The sequence below is a fragment of the Nothobranchius furzeri genome, chromosome 1 (assembly GCF_043380555.1).
Source record: "Nothobranchius furzeri strain GRZ-AD chromosome 1, NfurGRZ-RIMD1, whole genome shotgun sequence".
Lineage (NCBI taxonomy): Eukaryota > Metazoa > Chordata > Actinopteri > Cyprinodontiformes > Nothobranchiidae > Nothobranchius > Nothobranchius furzeri.
The window spans coordinates 46,449,012-46,466,698 of NC_091741.1; the positions used below are offsets into that span (position 1 = coordinate 46,449,012).

Sequence of the window (17,687 nt, forward strand, 5' to 3'; positions counted from 1 at the left end):
TACCCGGACACCGAGCTCTCTCCTTCCTCGCTGATGATTCTGACATGCTTGCGTTTAAGACGCTGCATCATCACCGTAGTATCCCCGTGCCATGCTAAGTCTGACCTACAAACGTTGCATGTCTTCGCCTGATTTAACTGAAAATGCTCCCAAACTTTAGAAGTTTTTACTTTTTTGGGGCCTCACTGCTTCTGCCATGTTCCTCTTACAAACACCTGCCGGCTCTCCACCGGTCTGCGCGCAACAGAGGGCGGGAGGGGAGGGGGCTTTTGGAAGAGTTGCGCAACACAACGAATCGATGACGCAATTCGTTGCCAACGCTTTTAGTAATCGATTTTCATCGAATTTATCGATTCGTTGTTGCAGCCCTACATTAAATCTTGTCACAGTCATCAAACATTTCTGCAAAGACATTAGAACGTTGTGACAAAATGCAAATCTAAAATCTTTCAAACAGGTCTCTGTAAACTCAACTTCGGCAAACAGCACAGTGTCAAGTTGAATTCAAAGCTTGTTGACTCTTGTTGCTCTGCCAGCTGGCCCGGTGTAAACAGGTTTACTTCCTCTGAGTGCATACTTTTTCCACGAGTCAAGCTTCAGATTTTCTCCTGTCACTTGTTCCCTTTTCTGAGTTGTTATGTGATCAAATATATCATTATCAGGCTGATCTGAAAGCTAACATGGTTCACAGTAAAAAAAAATTGTATTGGTTATTTAGAGTTAAAGCTGCAGTGGTTTGTGGCATTTTTAAAATTATTTTTTTTTATCAGGGCTTGGTCACACATAGGAAAATTCCATTTGTGGTGTAATCAAGATTACATCAGTTTAGAGATGACATGCTGGTAATTGGAACATGGTGCATACTTGGAACACATTTCGTCATGTTACCAGTAAAATATCTGTGTAGTGGAATGAAACCATGGTGTTGACAGTCATTTACACTGTTGTCAAAACATGACTTAAAGTACATTTGCATAATTATATTTTTCAAATGAGCAATGAAACACCAGATCAATGTTAACAATATTCCTCCATTTCTCCTTTTGCATGATTTTTTCTTAGCTTTTTGCTACTTCATTTTGGTCAAATGGACAGGTTTATTTGTGTCCATATGTGATCAAAGCAGGTTCTTTCTATCCATCACTGCAGACTCAAACCCTCTGTTAATTTGAGTGTTTGCTGAATAATAGTTTACTCAGCTGTTGACACAACTTATCAATCCTGAATTCAAAAGAATAAATGCGTAGAACCTTAGCCTGTGAGTGGATAGAACATGTGGTCAGAGCTTGCTTCTGAATATTGCTCAGGATGATATGAGCAGATAAGGTGTCTGTAATAATACCCAGATTTTGACAATTTTTAAAAATGTATTTATTTTTTTGTCATCTTAGTCGCTTAGTTGTGCAAAATGTTTGGGTAGTTTTTAGTTTAAAATTTTGAACAATAATTGAGACTTGATGGTCAGTATTTTACATATTTACTTATAGTTTCTGAATCTTTTTTTAAATTAAAAGATCCAAAAATCCACAAGCCTGTCACATTTAGAAGATTTAATAGTATTTTCAGCTTAGTTCTGTTGTGTTTTAACAAAGATTTAAGATACAGGGCGGTTTTGCTGATTTAACTCATCTGACGTGTGTTGTATTCTCCTCATAATGTACATAAAGTGTTAGTCAGCATCTTAAAGCAATTAAACCAGAAAGTGCTCTACAGTCACTCCGAGGCCTCTATAGCTTGTAAGCTGTACAGTGGGAGCACGTCTTGTTTGCAAACACAACATTCAAACTCAGTCATTCGTGCAGCTTCAATCAGCTGTGGAAACAGCACACTGTCAGCTGCAGCAGCAAAGTGAGCTTCAGGTTAGTTTCCTGCTGACTTAAAATGTAATTTAAATTTTTTTAGCAGACCTAAGGTTTACACATTTTCTTCTTTCATGCGGAATGTTGATGGTGGGTATGGTTGGGTTCTGGTTTAGAGCCAGAGTCTGTCATTAGACTCGCATCAGAAATTTAAAGAGCGGCATTCACAGAACATGTGTTTTATGTTTGGTGCAATGTAACACTGCTCTGACCAGTTTTACTGTTGCTCAGCTGTGATGCCATCTTATTTATATGCACATTGTGGCACAGTGCCAGTTCACCTTTATTACTCTGGAGTGGAAGAAATATCAGATGGAAACCGTGTCACCAACAACCTGGTGCTAAACAAATTGCAGCTTATGGATTAAATAAATTGTTTATTGTAACAACTCATTCTTTTTTCAGGGAATGTATCGTGTCATTGCACAAGCCTTTTACATGCATTAATATGAAAACTATAAAAACAGGTTTATGTAATTTCATTGTGACATGCTAAGAGTCCAGGTTTACCCTGACCTTTAATTAGGTGGGCTGGAAACAAGCATCCAAAAGAAATAGTTAGTGATCAGCTGTTAAAATGATGGGCAAGGCCAACCAGTTTTCTGTTTGTTTATTTAATGGAGAAATGACACCTCGATTGCCCTGTCACTTGTATTTATTGCTCCAATACAAAGGGGGAAAATGTGGTGTAAAATTAAATGCGGTATTAGCTGTCAGCATGGTTTCATTAGAGGCTAACAGAATTAAAGGAGATGATGAGAGATAGCTGTAAAGCAGCAACAGGCAGCTTTGCTGGATAAAAGTCAGCTGTTTTTAATGTGCTAATGAGTCATTCCTATTCTAACATCCTTTGAAAATCAGTATTTAGCTGTGGCAATTAAACATTTAACTAATAAAAATCTTACATGTTAGTCTGTCAAGCTATCAGAGGAAAGACCTGACCTTACATTTACTCACGTGAACGAGGAGGACTTCAGCAGCTGCTAATAAGGTGTAGGTTCACAGTGTCCTCAGGATAAGAGGAGTTCTGACAGTTTAAGATTGCTCAGAGACTACACCCACTTCAAGCTGCATCTGTTTTATTGCAAGTCTGCTGGCAAGAATCAGACTGAAACCTTCAAAAAATATGTAATTACTTTTACTCAGTTTCAAGAGAAAAAAATGGTTCTCTCATTGGGCGTGTAAAGTTGCAACTTGTTTTAGCTTCAACAGAATGCAAATTAATGGCATGTAAAACTTGTTCTTCTGCCATAGTTATGAATGGAATCAGAAGCGAGGTGGTGCACCCTTGTTGAAGGTAGCTTTATATAGCAGCTTGTTTAAATTGGTTAGTCACTTTACATTTCTAGAAATGTGTGTAAATGGTTGAAGCTTTACAAGATGTAACCCAAAAAAATCTTTCATTTTTAAAACTGTCCAATTCTCCTTATATAATATAGACACCATCTGGATTGAAGATGCATGATGGAGACATTTGTGGTGGTTAGGATGTGTTCGATGTAGCTCTTAACAGAGGACACACTGTATTCATTTTTCACATCACTTTATTGTTATAGTGTGACCCTTCCACAACCATGTCAATTTGATTGTTATTTAGCTTTAGAACCGAAGGAATAATGAATCAGTGCACAGAGTGACAACCATAACAGTTAGAAAATATATTATTGTGATGTTTGTGAGCAATATTGCTCCTAAAGTATTATTTGAATTTGTAGGATTAGTATTTAATCATTAGCTACTATTAATGTGCTGCCAGTCATTGTTGGACTGGTTTTGCTTGTAATTAAAGACCACCAAAATTTTGGCCACCCATTTTTAGCAGCTACTAGGGCTCTAGTAGAGTTGATTGTCCTTTAAAATGATCCCAACAGAGGCTGATCCTTGTTGTTCTTAAAAAAAAGAAATCAAGTTATTTGCATGATTCCTTCTGTCATCAAAAGCAAATATAAGATTCAAAACCTGTTCTTCCTATTCTGGTACAGGAGATAGCTGTATCTGCTGGATTAGGCTATTTTCTAGATGGTTGTAAGGCTGTTTATTGATTTTATTAAGATGTTAATTAGCTATGCTTTAATTATTTATTTTAAGTTACCCTCTTAGTCTGTGTGTCTGTCCATCCTTCTGTCTGCCAGTTATACCGTAAGCCGTTATTCAGCTCCCTCCTCTCTTCATGGTCTTAGTCATGTGCACAGTCACCCTCAGCCTACTCCCCTCGACCTGTCAGTGGCCATCATGTTCACTCCTCTCATGATTCCAGTGCCCCCCACCACACACACACACACACTTCCACACATAGTCAGCATGAATAGGACTAAAAGTCTGTCATCATGAATGTGTGGAGCCTCTTTTGAATATATAATTGTGCTTTGAATGCGGAGGCATTTAAATGAGTTGCTGCATTAGGCGTTGGGCCCACATGGATGGATGTTCTTGTGAGAACCGGACATCTAATATGTCAGAGGTTGAGACTCTTAATGGGACCTCAGTGCGCATAAAAGCACCTGTGAGTCAAAAATATGATTCGACCTTTATTCACTTGGTCATTTCATTGAAAAATCACTAACAGCAGTAATTCCTCCCTCTGAGTTCAAATGATGTTTTAAAAGTTGATTTGTTTCTGTATTTTTTAAAGATTAAATATAACACCCACCCCTCTCTCTTTCTCGCAGGTCTAAGTGGACAACCAGCTGACATTGAGAAGCGGAAAACAGTGTTTGGGCAAAATTTGATCCCACCCAAAAAGCCCAAAACTTTCTTACAATTGGTGTGGGAAGCATTACAAGATGTCACGCTAATTATTCTCGAAGTGGCAGCTGTAATTTCACTAGGCCTTTCTTTTTATCATCCACCAGATGCCCAAAGAGAACGTAAGGAACATTTTTATTCTAATTTGTTTTGTTGATTATTCTGAACCACAAATTCAACAAATCTGTGTTTTTCCCAGCTGTAGCTATGGACCTTTTCTGTTGCCACTGTGTTTTATTATGTTGGGAAATAAATCAGTAACTTTTGAGCTATTAGTCAGTGTTTTTTCAGCCCATACGCACCCCTATCTCTTTGCAGACTGTGGAAAGGCTGCTGGTGGCGTAGAGGATGAAAATGAGTCAGAAGCAGGCTGGATCGAGGGTGCTGCCATTCTTCTGTCAGTTATTTGTGTCGTACTGGTGACGGCATTCAATGACTGGAGTAAAGAGAAACAGTTTAGGGGCCTCCAGAACCGCATCGAGCAGGAACAGAAATTTACTGTTGTTCGTGGAGGACAAGTTATTCAAATTCCTGTTGCTGAGATTGTGGTTGGCGATGTTGCACAAATAAAGTACGGTAAGAAGATCGTCTTTCTGCAATAAAGTAAAACCTTTATTTTGTGGTAAAGGGTCAGAATCTCTTATGATGATCTTTACAAAGTAAGTAAGAGTTGGAAGAACAATCACTAAAAATGCTGATTATTTGAATCCTGCTTGTTTTAGGTGACCTCTTACCTGCTGATGGGATCCTTTTACAAGGCAACGATCTAAAGATTGATGAGAGCTCGCTCACAGGCGAATCCGATCATGTCAAGAAAACACTAGAAAAAGATCCCATGCTGTTATCAGGTAATTCAGTCTCAAATCGTTGTTTTTCAGACAATCTTTTCTAAACAATACTCCAACATAAATGTTAGCTATATGACAGTTTATTGTTTTAAAAAGACACTTTGGGATTGTGGTTTTAGACTTTATAACGTTTTTTTTATAGAGTGATCGTGAGGGTTTTGAACCAAACCTCTGCAATGCTCGATGAGTCAATATAGTAGTCACCATTTCAAAAGACATGCTTTATTCAGGTTCAGCCTTTATTAAAACTAAATTACAGTGACATTTTTGTTCAGTGTTACTAATTTTTATCATTTATCATCATGCATTCACACAGAGGAGAAAGAAGTATTAACTCATTTTAAAGATTTTAATGGCCTATGATGCAAGTAAAAAAATAGCTATAGGTTAATAATGTATTGGTTAGAATGTAGTTAAAATAATGCTTGGTTGTTGTTTATAAGGTCTATTTTTTTATTGCCACATTATATTTAAAAAAAAAATTGTTAAACCCGTCAGTTTAACTGACTAAACTTTCCATAATTCAGTGAGTGATGTGATTGGGTTAGGTGTAGGGACTTGCGTCGTATTTTTTTAAATGCATGTAAACACATTAGCCTGGCTGAAGGTGAACTAGTTCTAATTGAGCTGAAGCACCCCGGTAATAAAGTTCAACTCCCATTAGTTATCACACACTAGTGAAATTCATCTCCACATTTGACCCATCCCCGTGGTGAGCTGCAGTTGTGGTTGTGCTCGGGAATTATTTGGTGGTTTAACCCACCAATAAAAATATACCCTCCGGTTTCAGTATTATCCACTGGAGGGGAAATGGTAGAAATAAAAAAATAATAATAAAAATAAGAATAAATCTGTCAGAATGTGACGCGTGACCCGCACTAATGCAACCTGTCGAGTAAACCCGACAGGTTGGATTGAATCCATTAATAATTTGAGCGAGATGAGTCGCACTAGGACAGCAGAGAGACAAAGAGACTGGCCGCACAATGTGAGGAGATGAGGATGCACCATAAATGAAATGCAGTGGAAACATTATCATTCATCCATGGTGGTAAAGAAACGCTAAAATGAGGGCTATGTTGTTTCTGGCGAACCCGTTTTGGGCTTAAAGTTTGTCGGGTCATTTTGGAGGTGAGGTCTCTCCTTTTTCACCCTTGACCCATTTTCGTGTATGTACCTAATATGGTAGCAATCCAAATACATTCTGCATGTAAATCCGTCCGCCAAATAGAAGCTGTTGGATGCTTGCAATCCAGAAGTGACTAGACCACGGAAGCGGTTTTCTGATATCGGAGCAGGTATCGAACCTGCAATCTCCCGATTACTGTACAACCCACCGTACCTCCTGAGCTACTGCTGTTCCTTAACAATGTAACACGTGTATCACTATCCTAAAGTATACCAAACAAGCTGTACTGCAACTTTGTTCTTATCGCCCATTCCTTCGGCCATTATGCATATCTTGTTTTAACCCTGTCTGCTTCATTCTTGCTAGCGTTTGTTTACTATGTGTGTTCCTATAGGCCAGTGGTGTGGATAAATGTGTGTTGTATCTGGCGTCTGTTTTGCATTCTCCGTCGGGTATCTCCAAGGGTGCGAAGGTTGCGGCCTCTCGTGTTTGAGAAATGCTGCTATAGGCTAACTGGAGAAAAGAGCGCATGTCGCCACCTACTGTTGTGGAGTGGAATGCATTTCATTCGAGTCTGGTTTCATAACGTGAATATAAACTAGGGTAAAGGCTTGCAGTTTATTACCTTGGATCGATTTAGATCCACTTAGATGTGCATGTTAACGCACCGAGTCTGACAGAAACTAATCACTGTGAGCTGTTTATGGAATATGAGATTTCCGTTGCTGTGTCCAAACCTGAACTGCATTGCTAAATTTTTTATGTGTGCTAGAAAATCCTTTCTGTCCATTCTTATTTTAGCCAAAAGTGATACAGCGCTGACTAAATACCGTATTTTCCGGACAATAAGTCACACTTTTTTTCATAGTCTGGCTGGTCCTGCAACTTGCACACCAAAGTGACTTATATACCAAATTATGTATACTGCGCTGCTGCGGACCGGCTCCGGACCAGGAATAAGCTTCTCTGCCCCGCCATCACCTGCTGGAGACCGTGGCGCGCTGCTGCGGGCTGGGTGACTCCAACCCAGGAATGAGCTCCCCTGACCCGCAGGGAGGGTTTCAAACACCGCCATCACCCGCTGCAGCCTGTGGCGGGGTGCCGCGGGCCGTCTCCGGCCCAGGAATGAGCTCTTCCCGCTCACTGGGAGGGTTTGAAACGCCGCCATTCTCTGCTTGAGACTGTGGTGCGCTGCTGCGCCCTGGTTGTTTATTCTCTTATTGTTACCGGTACTTGTCTTGCAATGTGAAATGCTTGGTCTCAGATTTTTTAAGAAAAATAATAAAATTTCCCACCCAAAATGCGACTTATAGTCCAGTGCGACACACATATATATATATATATATATATATATATATATATATATATATATATATATATATATATATATATATTCTTCATTACACATTTTATGGCTGGTGCGACTTATACTCCGGAAATTACGGTAATAAGTGATTGCACAGTAAATATATGCTGTAATCAAATTCATGATAAATCTATTTTGCTACTGAGACTCTGTTATGTGATTTGGTGACATCTCTTGTGTAGAAAGCTTTTTAAAGTGCTTGTGCTCCAAGGTAGCATTATTTTTTATCAACTCTTACCCTTACATCCGTTTTGAAAAAGGCTCTTTGTTTAGTGCATCTTTCTCCCTTTTGACGCACCTAGAAGACCGAGGTCTTCTGCTCATGTGTGGGTGTTTATAAAACTCTCCATCTGTGGATTTCTGTAGCTATTTTCACTAAAATAAGAAAATCACATTTAAATGAACACAGGTACTGTGTTCATTTAAATACTTTCAGTTAGCTCTCTGTCTCACTCACTCACTCTGTTTTTTTTCTTCTGTATGTTTCCCTTACGGTGTCTTTCCCTCTATCGGTGCAATTTAAATACTTTCAATTCTCTCTCTCTCTTTCTCTCTTTCTCTCTCTCACTCTCACACACACACTCAGTGATTTTAGTTTCTGTTACTGGCCGTTTTTCTCCTGTCGATTGTGAAGATTTTTCTGAAGTGGAATAGAGTGCAGGTGCTATGGCAGCGTTGTAGGCTCTCAGAATTGCATCAAAACACCAAAAATGAAAATGGGCCTTTGATTAAAGACTGTTGATTAAAGGCTTTGAGGGCGTATGCATTAGTGACTGCATCTCCTCATTTTGCTGGGCCATTTTTTTTTATTGCCTCCATTCAAGAACCTGCTCTATTCTCCATTAATGTGTAAGTTAACATGCAGGTTGAAAGCATTTCTGAACAAAAGAATCTGATTCAACACGGGCATCTAAAAAGATAAAGGTTTAACAAGGTTTGAAAATATTTATTTATTAATATGTAATTGGGGTGAGATTAGTCTTGGTGGCTAAAGATAGTTATTTATGAATAGAAATAAAAATAAAAATTTTATTTAATTGTCTTCTTCCTTTTCAAAGGCACTCATGTAATGGAAGGCTCAGGAAAAATGCTGGTCACTGCTGTGGGTGTCAACTCACAAACTGGAATTATTTTCACTTTACTCGGAAGTGGCGAAGATGATGATGACGACGAAGAAGAAAAGAAAAAGGAGAAAGAGGAGAAGAAAAAGCAGAGAAAAAGTTAGTTTACTGCTCTACTGATTAACCTTTAAAACTGCTTTCAGCTGTTTGTTCTGGCTTGTATGAATAATTCACTCAGAAAATCCTTGGTTTTAACGTATGAGGTTGCTGGACAGCTTCGTAGGTATCTTCTCCCAGTTAATTGGATGCAGATTGCAGACATATTGGCATGGAAATGTGGTTTTAGTGTTTACCATAAGCTTTTAAGACCTGTCACTTGGAACAATGTGCAAAGTGTCAAATTCTATTAAACACTTTTTTTTAGTGGAACAAAAAAAAACTGATCAGGATTTTTGCTGCTGATCACCAATACAGATCACATGGATTGGCTATAAATCTTTCTATATCGTTATGTGTGCTGCTGAATACATGATCTGGGACAAAAGGAACCATGAAATTTACTTAATTTAGACAAAACATGTTTTTACTTACATTTTCAAGAGAAAAAAATACAAAAAGACTCATGGCACAGTCAGTGTGTTTGTTTCTGACCATAACTTTTAAGCATCCTACTTGCACCACACTACTAACCCCAGCTTTCCACAGGAGCCGTCAGCAGCACGTCATAGCTGCTGATAGGAACCACTGTGGTCAACAGAACCTTTTCCACCGGAGCCGTCAGCAGCGCGAGTCGGCCGCGTCTCGGGAGCAGCATGTCGAGGCCTTTACGCGCCGGTTCTATTTTCTACGCGCGACGCCTCTGAAACGGGTCAAGTTCGACATTTTTGGGGACGGAAAGACAGGAGGTCGGACTCGGAAATGGAGAGAAGCTCCCGAGATTTTCAGAATAAAGAAACGTACTTCCTTCCGGTTGCTTTACTTTTAAAAACAGTTACTAAATGTGCGGCCCCGTGAGAAGTTACCACCTAGCTAGCGGGTCTCCTTTGTTTTTCAGGTCCGTATTGGCGATTATAAAACGGACAGAACATAAAACACAAACATTTTGGAGCCATGTTGTAGTTTTCTCCTGCTTGTTGTTGTGTTTACTGACAAAGTCACTCGTGTGACTTCGTGCTCGGTCGGTGACAGCTGCTCCCCTGCTGCTTCGCGTCTCGTGGGAAGGGCCAAGCAGCAGCTTACGCGAGCAAGACGTGCTGCTGCAGTAACGTGCTGCTGACGGCTCCCGTGGAAAGCCGGGGTAAGCGTCTCTGCAGGCTGCAAAGAATAAGCATTGACAAGCAATTGGCACTGAAAAGCGTTGATCGGAATTAGCCGATTGTGAGTTTTTCACAGAGATCGGCCAATTTTGATTGGCAACAGATCAATTGGAAGACACGGTTAAGGTCTTATTGACTTGTGTTGTGACTTTAGAGTCCATAATTGTTAGAAATCCCCTTTTTAAATCAGAAAGCTTCAGCAGAGTTTGCTTTTGATTGTTTGTTTTTACTGGGACACTTGAGCCTCGAATTTTTGCATCTCTTTGCAGCAACATCAGAAAAGTAACAGACATAAAACCACATTTACCAATTAGGGCTGTAAGAATCTTCGAATGGTTCAATTGATTACATTCCTTGCATAATTTTTTTTACTGATTCGAAGCTTCATTAGAAATGCACACCACAGTCTGAACACATTTTACTGGCGCACAATGTGGTAATGTAGCTGCCTTTTAGGAAAGTACAGAAACCAGCAGAGACACAAACCATTGTGAAATGCAGAAATGCTCCAAAATTTGGAATCAAGGGTTAAACTACAGGCAGATTGGCTAATGCTAATGCTAGTGGGTAGCACATTCATGATCAAGTGAGGTTCAGAAAAAAAACATGGTGGTTGAGAATAACTATACTGTAAGTGGAAGAAAAATTGCCACCACCCCTTTTTGTAGCAGTCTGCGGCATGACTGCAGCGGATACCTGGATTCAGATTGCTGCTACAAGTCTGCTGCTCCATGCCGCTGCATCTGTATGGCCAGCTGTTGTAGTATGTAATTCACAAATGCTTCTATCTTTGAATAGAATTTATACTGGAATGTTGTTAACCATTAGATAATACAATAAATATTTACATAGTTAGCAATAGAAATTAAATATTAGCATTTCCAATAACTTGCTACTGAGCATGTTAATGAAATACATGAAATTCTACCGATCATATTTGGATATGTTTAGATATGTTAATTGGACTAAGATGAGTGATAACAACACAAACCTAAAATGTTACTGAAATGCAGGTCAATTATTTTCCATAAAATATTAACTATAAATCCTCCTGACAGAGGGAACTAGACAAAACCAATTTAATACATATTATTGAGCCTTTTATAATTTATTTACTTTATTTAAATATTTTTAGTAGCAGACCACAGTCTCGTTTCACTTGAAAGTGAATAGAATATCCGATTAATGGACAGAGGATTTTAAAGAATATTCTAATGCAAATATGTTCAATAGCTGCAGCCCTAGTACCAGTGTTATGTACATATTATGATTAGTTGTTGCCACTTTCTATGAAGTAAAAGGGATGACTAATATAACACAGAGACTTTCACAAGTGTCGTTTAAATCAAGTTTTTCTTTTTACACTCACTGTCAATATGTTTTCCTAATAACTATTTGTTATTATATATTTATAGACAAGAAGCAGGATGGATCTGTGGAAAATCGTAAAAAAGGTGAGTTACATGTAGATTTGATTGTATCAGTGCTTCCATCACCGTGTGTCAGCTTAGACTTGGGACAGGTTGTTCTTGGCTGTCCGTCCGGTGTTACTGTCTGGCCCTCCTGTCCCTCTCCTCTTTTCTCGTCCTTGCCTGGCACATTGTGCTTTGAGCAGCAGGTGCTACTGAATCCAGTTATAGCGATTAGTGATGAGAAGATTAAAGCCCTGCAACAATTTTGAGGCCAGAACATCTGCTTTCCCACCCATCTCTCTTTGAGTCGCTCTCAGGTTGCTGTGATTTGATTTTATGTTGATGTCCCAAACTAAACTATTCCTCATCAGGCTGTTAGAGCTGCACAGGTGCTGCTTTAGAATGATGCTGACGTTAATGAGGCTGTTTAGTGCCAATTCAGCTAGCTAACCAGACTTGTAGCTGGGATTTTATGATCAGTGGTGGTTCGGTCTGTGACCACAACCCTGGCGTTGGTCCCTGGTACACAGATTCCCTCTGCCTGCCTGGAATCAACAGTAATCCTCTAGACTGAGATTACAGCAACTGTGTGAGTACAAAGGAATCCACAGTCCACAGCAGTTTCAGCAGCCCAGTGCTCCTTTTGAATGCATCCACACAATACCATGCAAGTCTAATAGCGATAGGACAGGAATGGAGCCATTTGCCTTTAGGGACAGGAGTTGTGAAGACTCCATCAGTTGCACAAAACACCAAAATATGTCACAATAATAATCTGCAGTTGTGAATCTTTTGTGCATATAAACACCTGAGGTGATTTGTTTTAGGAATTGAAACTATTGGCTGATATTTTCACTGCTCATTATTTGACAAGCGTCAGTTAAATTTACTATCATATTTTTATTTACTGGCAAACTATAACAACACAGGGAAAACCCTCAGAGCAATGATTCCATATTTTGTGTTCAAGGTTACCTGGAAAGAGGAGGGTAATACATTCTCATTACATCTGCTGCTGAGGGAGCAGGGTCTTGAAAGATGTTGGGGGAGAGATAAAATAAATGTATTTTGGATTCAAGCGGCAGCAAGTGCTCTAGTGGTTGTCAAATAGGATGTGTCTCTTCAGCATGTCTGTCAATTTCTAGTGGCTCCTTCACCTGCTCTTTAAATTGCTAGCCGGGTGTATGCTAATCGTGTTTCCTAAGCTTTAGCTAATTTCTTTGTACTTAGAGAAAACAGATTAGCAAATCAAGTTTCAAGGAAATGTAGAAAGCAACAGAGCATGTGAACATCTGAAATCTTCTTTTGTTTAAATTTAAAAAAAAATTTTTATAAGCGTAGAATTTAGAACGTTTTGTTGCATTTTCTGCAGCATTATAGCTGTGATGGGATGCTAGTCAAATGAGGTAGACAGTTAAGAAAATACATCAACCAGGCTTTTGTTTTAGACAAACACTAAGTTCACTGAGGAACCATTTTTACTTATCTTTGAAATATGATTAGTCACTTCGACTTTCAGTTGCAGGCTGAACATGAAAACAGTCTGCTATCTCTATTTTCTTCATCAGCCGCCGTTAAAACAATAGACAGGGATAAGCTCTGGTCAGGAAAGGTCACATAGATCTACATCATTCTGTAAATTAGCATTCATGGTCTCATCCATCTTGCTGTTGGTTTAACTCCCAGGAGATGGTAGTGCACATCTCTGCTAGTAGAAGCTAGCTGTTAGCATCAGCAACTCTTTCAGGCTTGAGTTATTTGTGAAGATAAAACACCAACGTTGCAAAGCAGAGTCTGTGGTAGAGTCGTATTACTGTTAGCTAGTCAGAACCAAGAGGTCTGACTATCAGGAAATAATAAGACTCAAAATCCTGCATTTTTCGGCTCTCCTCCCCTCTCCTCTGCTCAATTCAACTTTATTCATATAGCGGATTTACACATTTTGCATTGAACAAAGTACTGCACACAAACACCAAAATAAGAACAATACAATAGTAAAAAAAACTTTTAAAAGTTGAGATAAAAAATCAACCAGAAGTAAAAGCTAGTGAATATAAATGAGTCTTTTAAAGGATCTTAAAATGAGCAACTGATGAGGCTTGCCTAATAAAAAGGGGACACAGGTTCCACAGGCTCAAAGCCACTGCTGTCTGTGCACTAATCGTGTCCTTATAGTTGCCAGAAGTTGAAAGCACTCAGGTTGTAATGACCTAGGTGGAGTATGAGGTTGCAATAAAGACGGACACTTATGTTGTGTAATGTCTGAAGTCTGTGTGCATATCTGTCTGTGGTGTTTTTTTGCAAAGCTATCCTCTCTGTGGAGGGTCTGATCTTAGAATTGTGTGTACTGAAACAATTGAATTTCCCTCTGGGATTAATAAAGTATTTTTGAATTGAATTTGAATTTAATTGAATTGAAGCTTTTTACTGATCGGTTTAATGAACTGACCTGTATTGGAATGTTTACTTGGTGAAGTGCCTTGAGATGACTCTTGTGATTTGGCGCTATATAGATAAACTTGAATTGAATTGAAAGATTTGTTCCACTCCAAAGCAGTACCTCTGAAATGAAGATGTTAAGATCTACGGTATCAAACGCAGAGGATGGATCTTCTACTTCCCAAAACAGGATTGCAAGAGCTTTTTTCCCTGCAGAGATTTGACTAACAAGGCATTCATTTATACTAGAGACCACAGATTAATTGGCAAAATGAGCTAACTTGGTCTTTAGTAACACAAGCATTGTAGTCACATTCATATTGTTTTTTGTCAATTTTTATATTTAATTTATTGTATTTTGTCTAAATAAAAGCAAAACTGGGTCTCAACTGGGTATGTAAAGTAGGTCTAGACTTTTATACTATAATACAAGGCCTTGTAATAAGTGCTTTTCATATTTTTTGCAAAAATCATAAAATATAATGTTTTTGTACATTAGCTGTATTTTAATGATTTTTACCATTTTCTCGTTTCTGCAGCTAAAGCACAGGATGGTGCTGCAATGGAAATGCAGCCTCTGAACAGTGACGAGGGAGCTGAGGCAGAGGAGAAGAAGAAAGCCAACCTGCCAAAGAAAGAAAAGTCTGTTCTTCAAGGCAAACTGACCAAACTAGCGGTGCAGATAGGAAAAGCAGGTTAGTCGGACAAATCTGCTTGTTTCTGGCTTGAGTCATTTCTGTAGACCACTCTCCCTGTACCTACTGGTTGTGCAGTAGATATTCATATTTGTAATAATTAGAAATGCTATTATTTTTTTATTTTCCCCTTTTTGTTTTTTTAAAACACATATATTCATACACATTTTAAAAAATATTTTTGTATGTTATGTTCTTGAAGCGCCTTGTGATTTTTTTCTTGAGGCACTATGTTCAAAAATTGTTTCTTCATAAATCCTTAAATTCTGTAGTTTTCTGTTTAACAAAGGAACCTGATTAGAAACATTGTTTTCTTTAGAACATAGATTTGACATTTAAATTATTATCAACATTTGTTTTTCCTTGTGTCTGAATTTTCGCAGGATTGGTCGCGTCTGCCATCACCGTAATTATCCTGGTGGTCCGGTTTGTAATAGACACCTTTTGGGTCCAGAATCTGCCCTGGATCAAAGAGTGCACACCTGTTTACATTCAGTTCTTTGTGAAATTCTTCATCATTGGCGTCACAGTTCTTGTGGTGGCTGTTCCCGAGGGCTTGCCGCTAGCTGTAACAATCTCCTTGGCGTATTCTGTCAAGGTAAGGTCTGTTCAGCCTGCCAAGTGACATGTGCCATGCCTGACCAGCTTACACTTATGCTTATTAAAACCAGCAGACCAGGCTGTTACACAAACTGATACCCTTAAACCAAATGATCCTCTCTGTTCAGTTGTTCCCCCAACTGAAATTTTAAACCATCTTGAATTCAGAAAATAAACCATTTCATTCATCATCCGATCAAAACAGCCTGTTCTTTTTTCTTTCTGCAGAAAATGATGAACGATAACAACCTTGTTCGTCATTTGGATGCCTGTGAAACCATGGGAAATGCTACAGCTATCTGCTCCGACAAAACTGGTACTCTCACCATGAACCGCATGACTGTGGTACAAGCCTACATTGGTGAGAAGCATTATAAGAAGGTTCCTGAACCAGAAAGCATCCCCTCCTCCTCTTTGGACATGCTGATTCTGGGCATTGCAGTTAACTGCGCCTACACTACCAAGATCATGGTAGGCATGCAAAGCAGTTGTGTGCTTGTGAAATATACAGTTAAAGGCTGTTTTGAATACTTACCATGTTGTTTTTGTTTTGCTTTATTTATCATCAGCCTCCAGAGAAGGAAGGGGGTCTGCCTAGTCAAGTGGGTAACAAAACCGAATGTGCCTTGCTTGGCTTCGCTATTGACTTGAAACGTGACTACCAGGCTATCCGCAACGAAGTCCCCGAGGAGAAACTATACAAAGTCTACACCTTCAACTCTGTACGCAAATCTATGAGCACTGTGTTGAAGATGGCTGATGGCAGCTACCGTATGTTTAGCAAAGGAGCCTCAGAAATTCTCTTAAAAAAGTAAGTTTTCACCTTTTTGGTCATTGTTCGTTCTTTTTCTTTCACTTTCTCCCGTTGGCCAGCTTTTGCAGTAAGCGATATGTGTAATAGCTTAAGCAGCTAAGAAGTTCAAGTGCATCCCACCCAAGCCCCTTACGTTGAGACTTAAAAACAGGCGTCGTGAAAATGAGCCTGTAACAGCTCTGTAAGCCTCTTAGGCAAGCAGGCTTCTTTTTAAACCACAGAGGGCTTAATGTTACTACTTATTGCAGCATACCATTCAATGCTGTGCCTTCATTTCCCTCACCTTCCTATTTATTTATTTTTTACTTACACTTTGAATTGTTTGCTATCAGTTTATTCATCAGTCCCTGAACTGAAGTGCTTTCTTCTTTGAAATTTTGAAATTGGTCACTTCTTGCCTGCTTATAAATGTTCATTTTCATTATGCCTCTCACTCTTCTTAGGTGCTGTAAAATCCTGATAGCTAATGGTGAGCCAAAGGTGTTCCGCCCACGGGATAGAGACGATATGGTCAAAAAAGTGATTGAGCCCATGGCCTCTGAGGGCCTGAGGACCATCTGCCTTGCTTACAGAGATTTTCCCGTGTCTGATGGTGAACCTGACTGGGACAATGAAAATGACATCCTGACTGGATTAACCTGCATCTGTGTGGTGGGCATTGAGGACCCCGTTAGGCCAGAGGTAGGGTGGCACAAAGACGATATCCAGCGATAAACATGGAACATATAGTTTGACAAACAATTTCAAATGTAAAGCATTTAAAATGTTTTTAGGATCTCAAAGTTGCGAGAAAATGTCCTTCGAATGCACTGCTAATATGTCAGACTGTCCATTATCTAGTGTCTGCAAACATAGTTGCTGGTGTGACTTATTGTCAGAAGCAAAAATGGCCGTGAGAATAGGATGAATTGAAGAGCTAATTATGTGGTTAACTTAAATACAGGCTGGACATGTTTTCAGAGAGTTGGCCCTGGAAAACCTTTATATTGCTGTAATGGGTTTTTCACAAAAAAGGAGATAAAATCATTTGTCAAAAGGGAATTCTGTGAATGTTACGCTATTGGTCAAAGAAGCTACTAAAATGGTGGCACCTGGTCCACTGCCTGGATATTATTCTTTGATGTCAAAAGGTTTTATCAGAAGCATTCTGATCATCTAATAAGAACTACCTGAGAGGCACGCTGGCAGCTTTGAGGGGGGTTACTTTTACTGTCCACTTAAGCCTTCTTTGTAAAGCAAGACGATCGGGTGATGCGTTGACAGCCATTTTTAAATGCTTGCCATCATAGTTTGAAAGTACTGAAGCGTCCATTTGGAGGCTTAAGAAGAAGTGGTCCCTCAGAGAGACAAAGAAGACTTTTGTATGGCAGAAAACTTGGAAGTTGTTGTAGACGCTTGACTGT

General features: G+C 39.2%; 1 protein-coding gene across 4 annotated transcripts in view; it reads left to right on the top strand.

Moving 5' to 3' along the window:
* The window catches only part of atp2b1a (ATPase plasma membrane Ca2+ transporting 1a), a 69,515-nt gene that overhangs the window by 43,273 nt on the left and 8,555 nt on the right, over positions 1-17,687 (top strand). For all 4 annotated transcript variants that reach the window (XM_054740067.2, XM_015959367.3, XM_015959375.3 and 1 more), the window contains exons 3-12: positions 4,529-4,726; positions 4,923-5,180; positions 5,327-5,452; positions 9,006-9,167; positions 11,740-11,778; positions 14,715-14,870; positions 15,254-15,468; positions 15,699-15,941; positions 16,040-16,281; positions 16,728-16,965. In XM_054740067.2, coding sequence (XP_054596042.1) covers positions 4,529-4,726; positions 4,923-5,180; positions 5,327-5,452; positions 9,006-9,167; positions 11,740-11,778; positions 14,715-14,870; positions 15,254-15,468; positions 15,699-15,941; positions 16,040-16,281; positions 16,728-16,965 — 1,877 coding nt within the window. The remainder of the gene's footprint in view (positions 1-4,528; positions 4,727-4,922; positions 5,181-5,326; positions 5,453-9,005; positions 9,168-11,739; positions 11,779-14,714; positions 14,871-15,253; positions 15,469-15,698; positions 15,942-16,039; positions 16,282-16,727; positions 16,966-17,687) is intronic.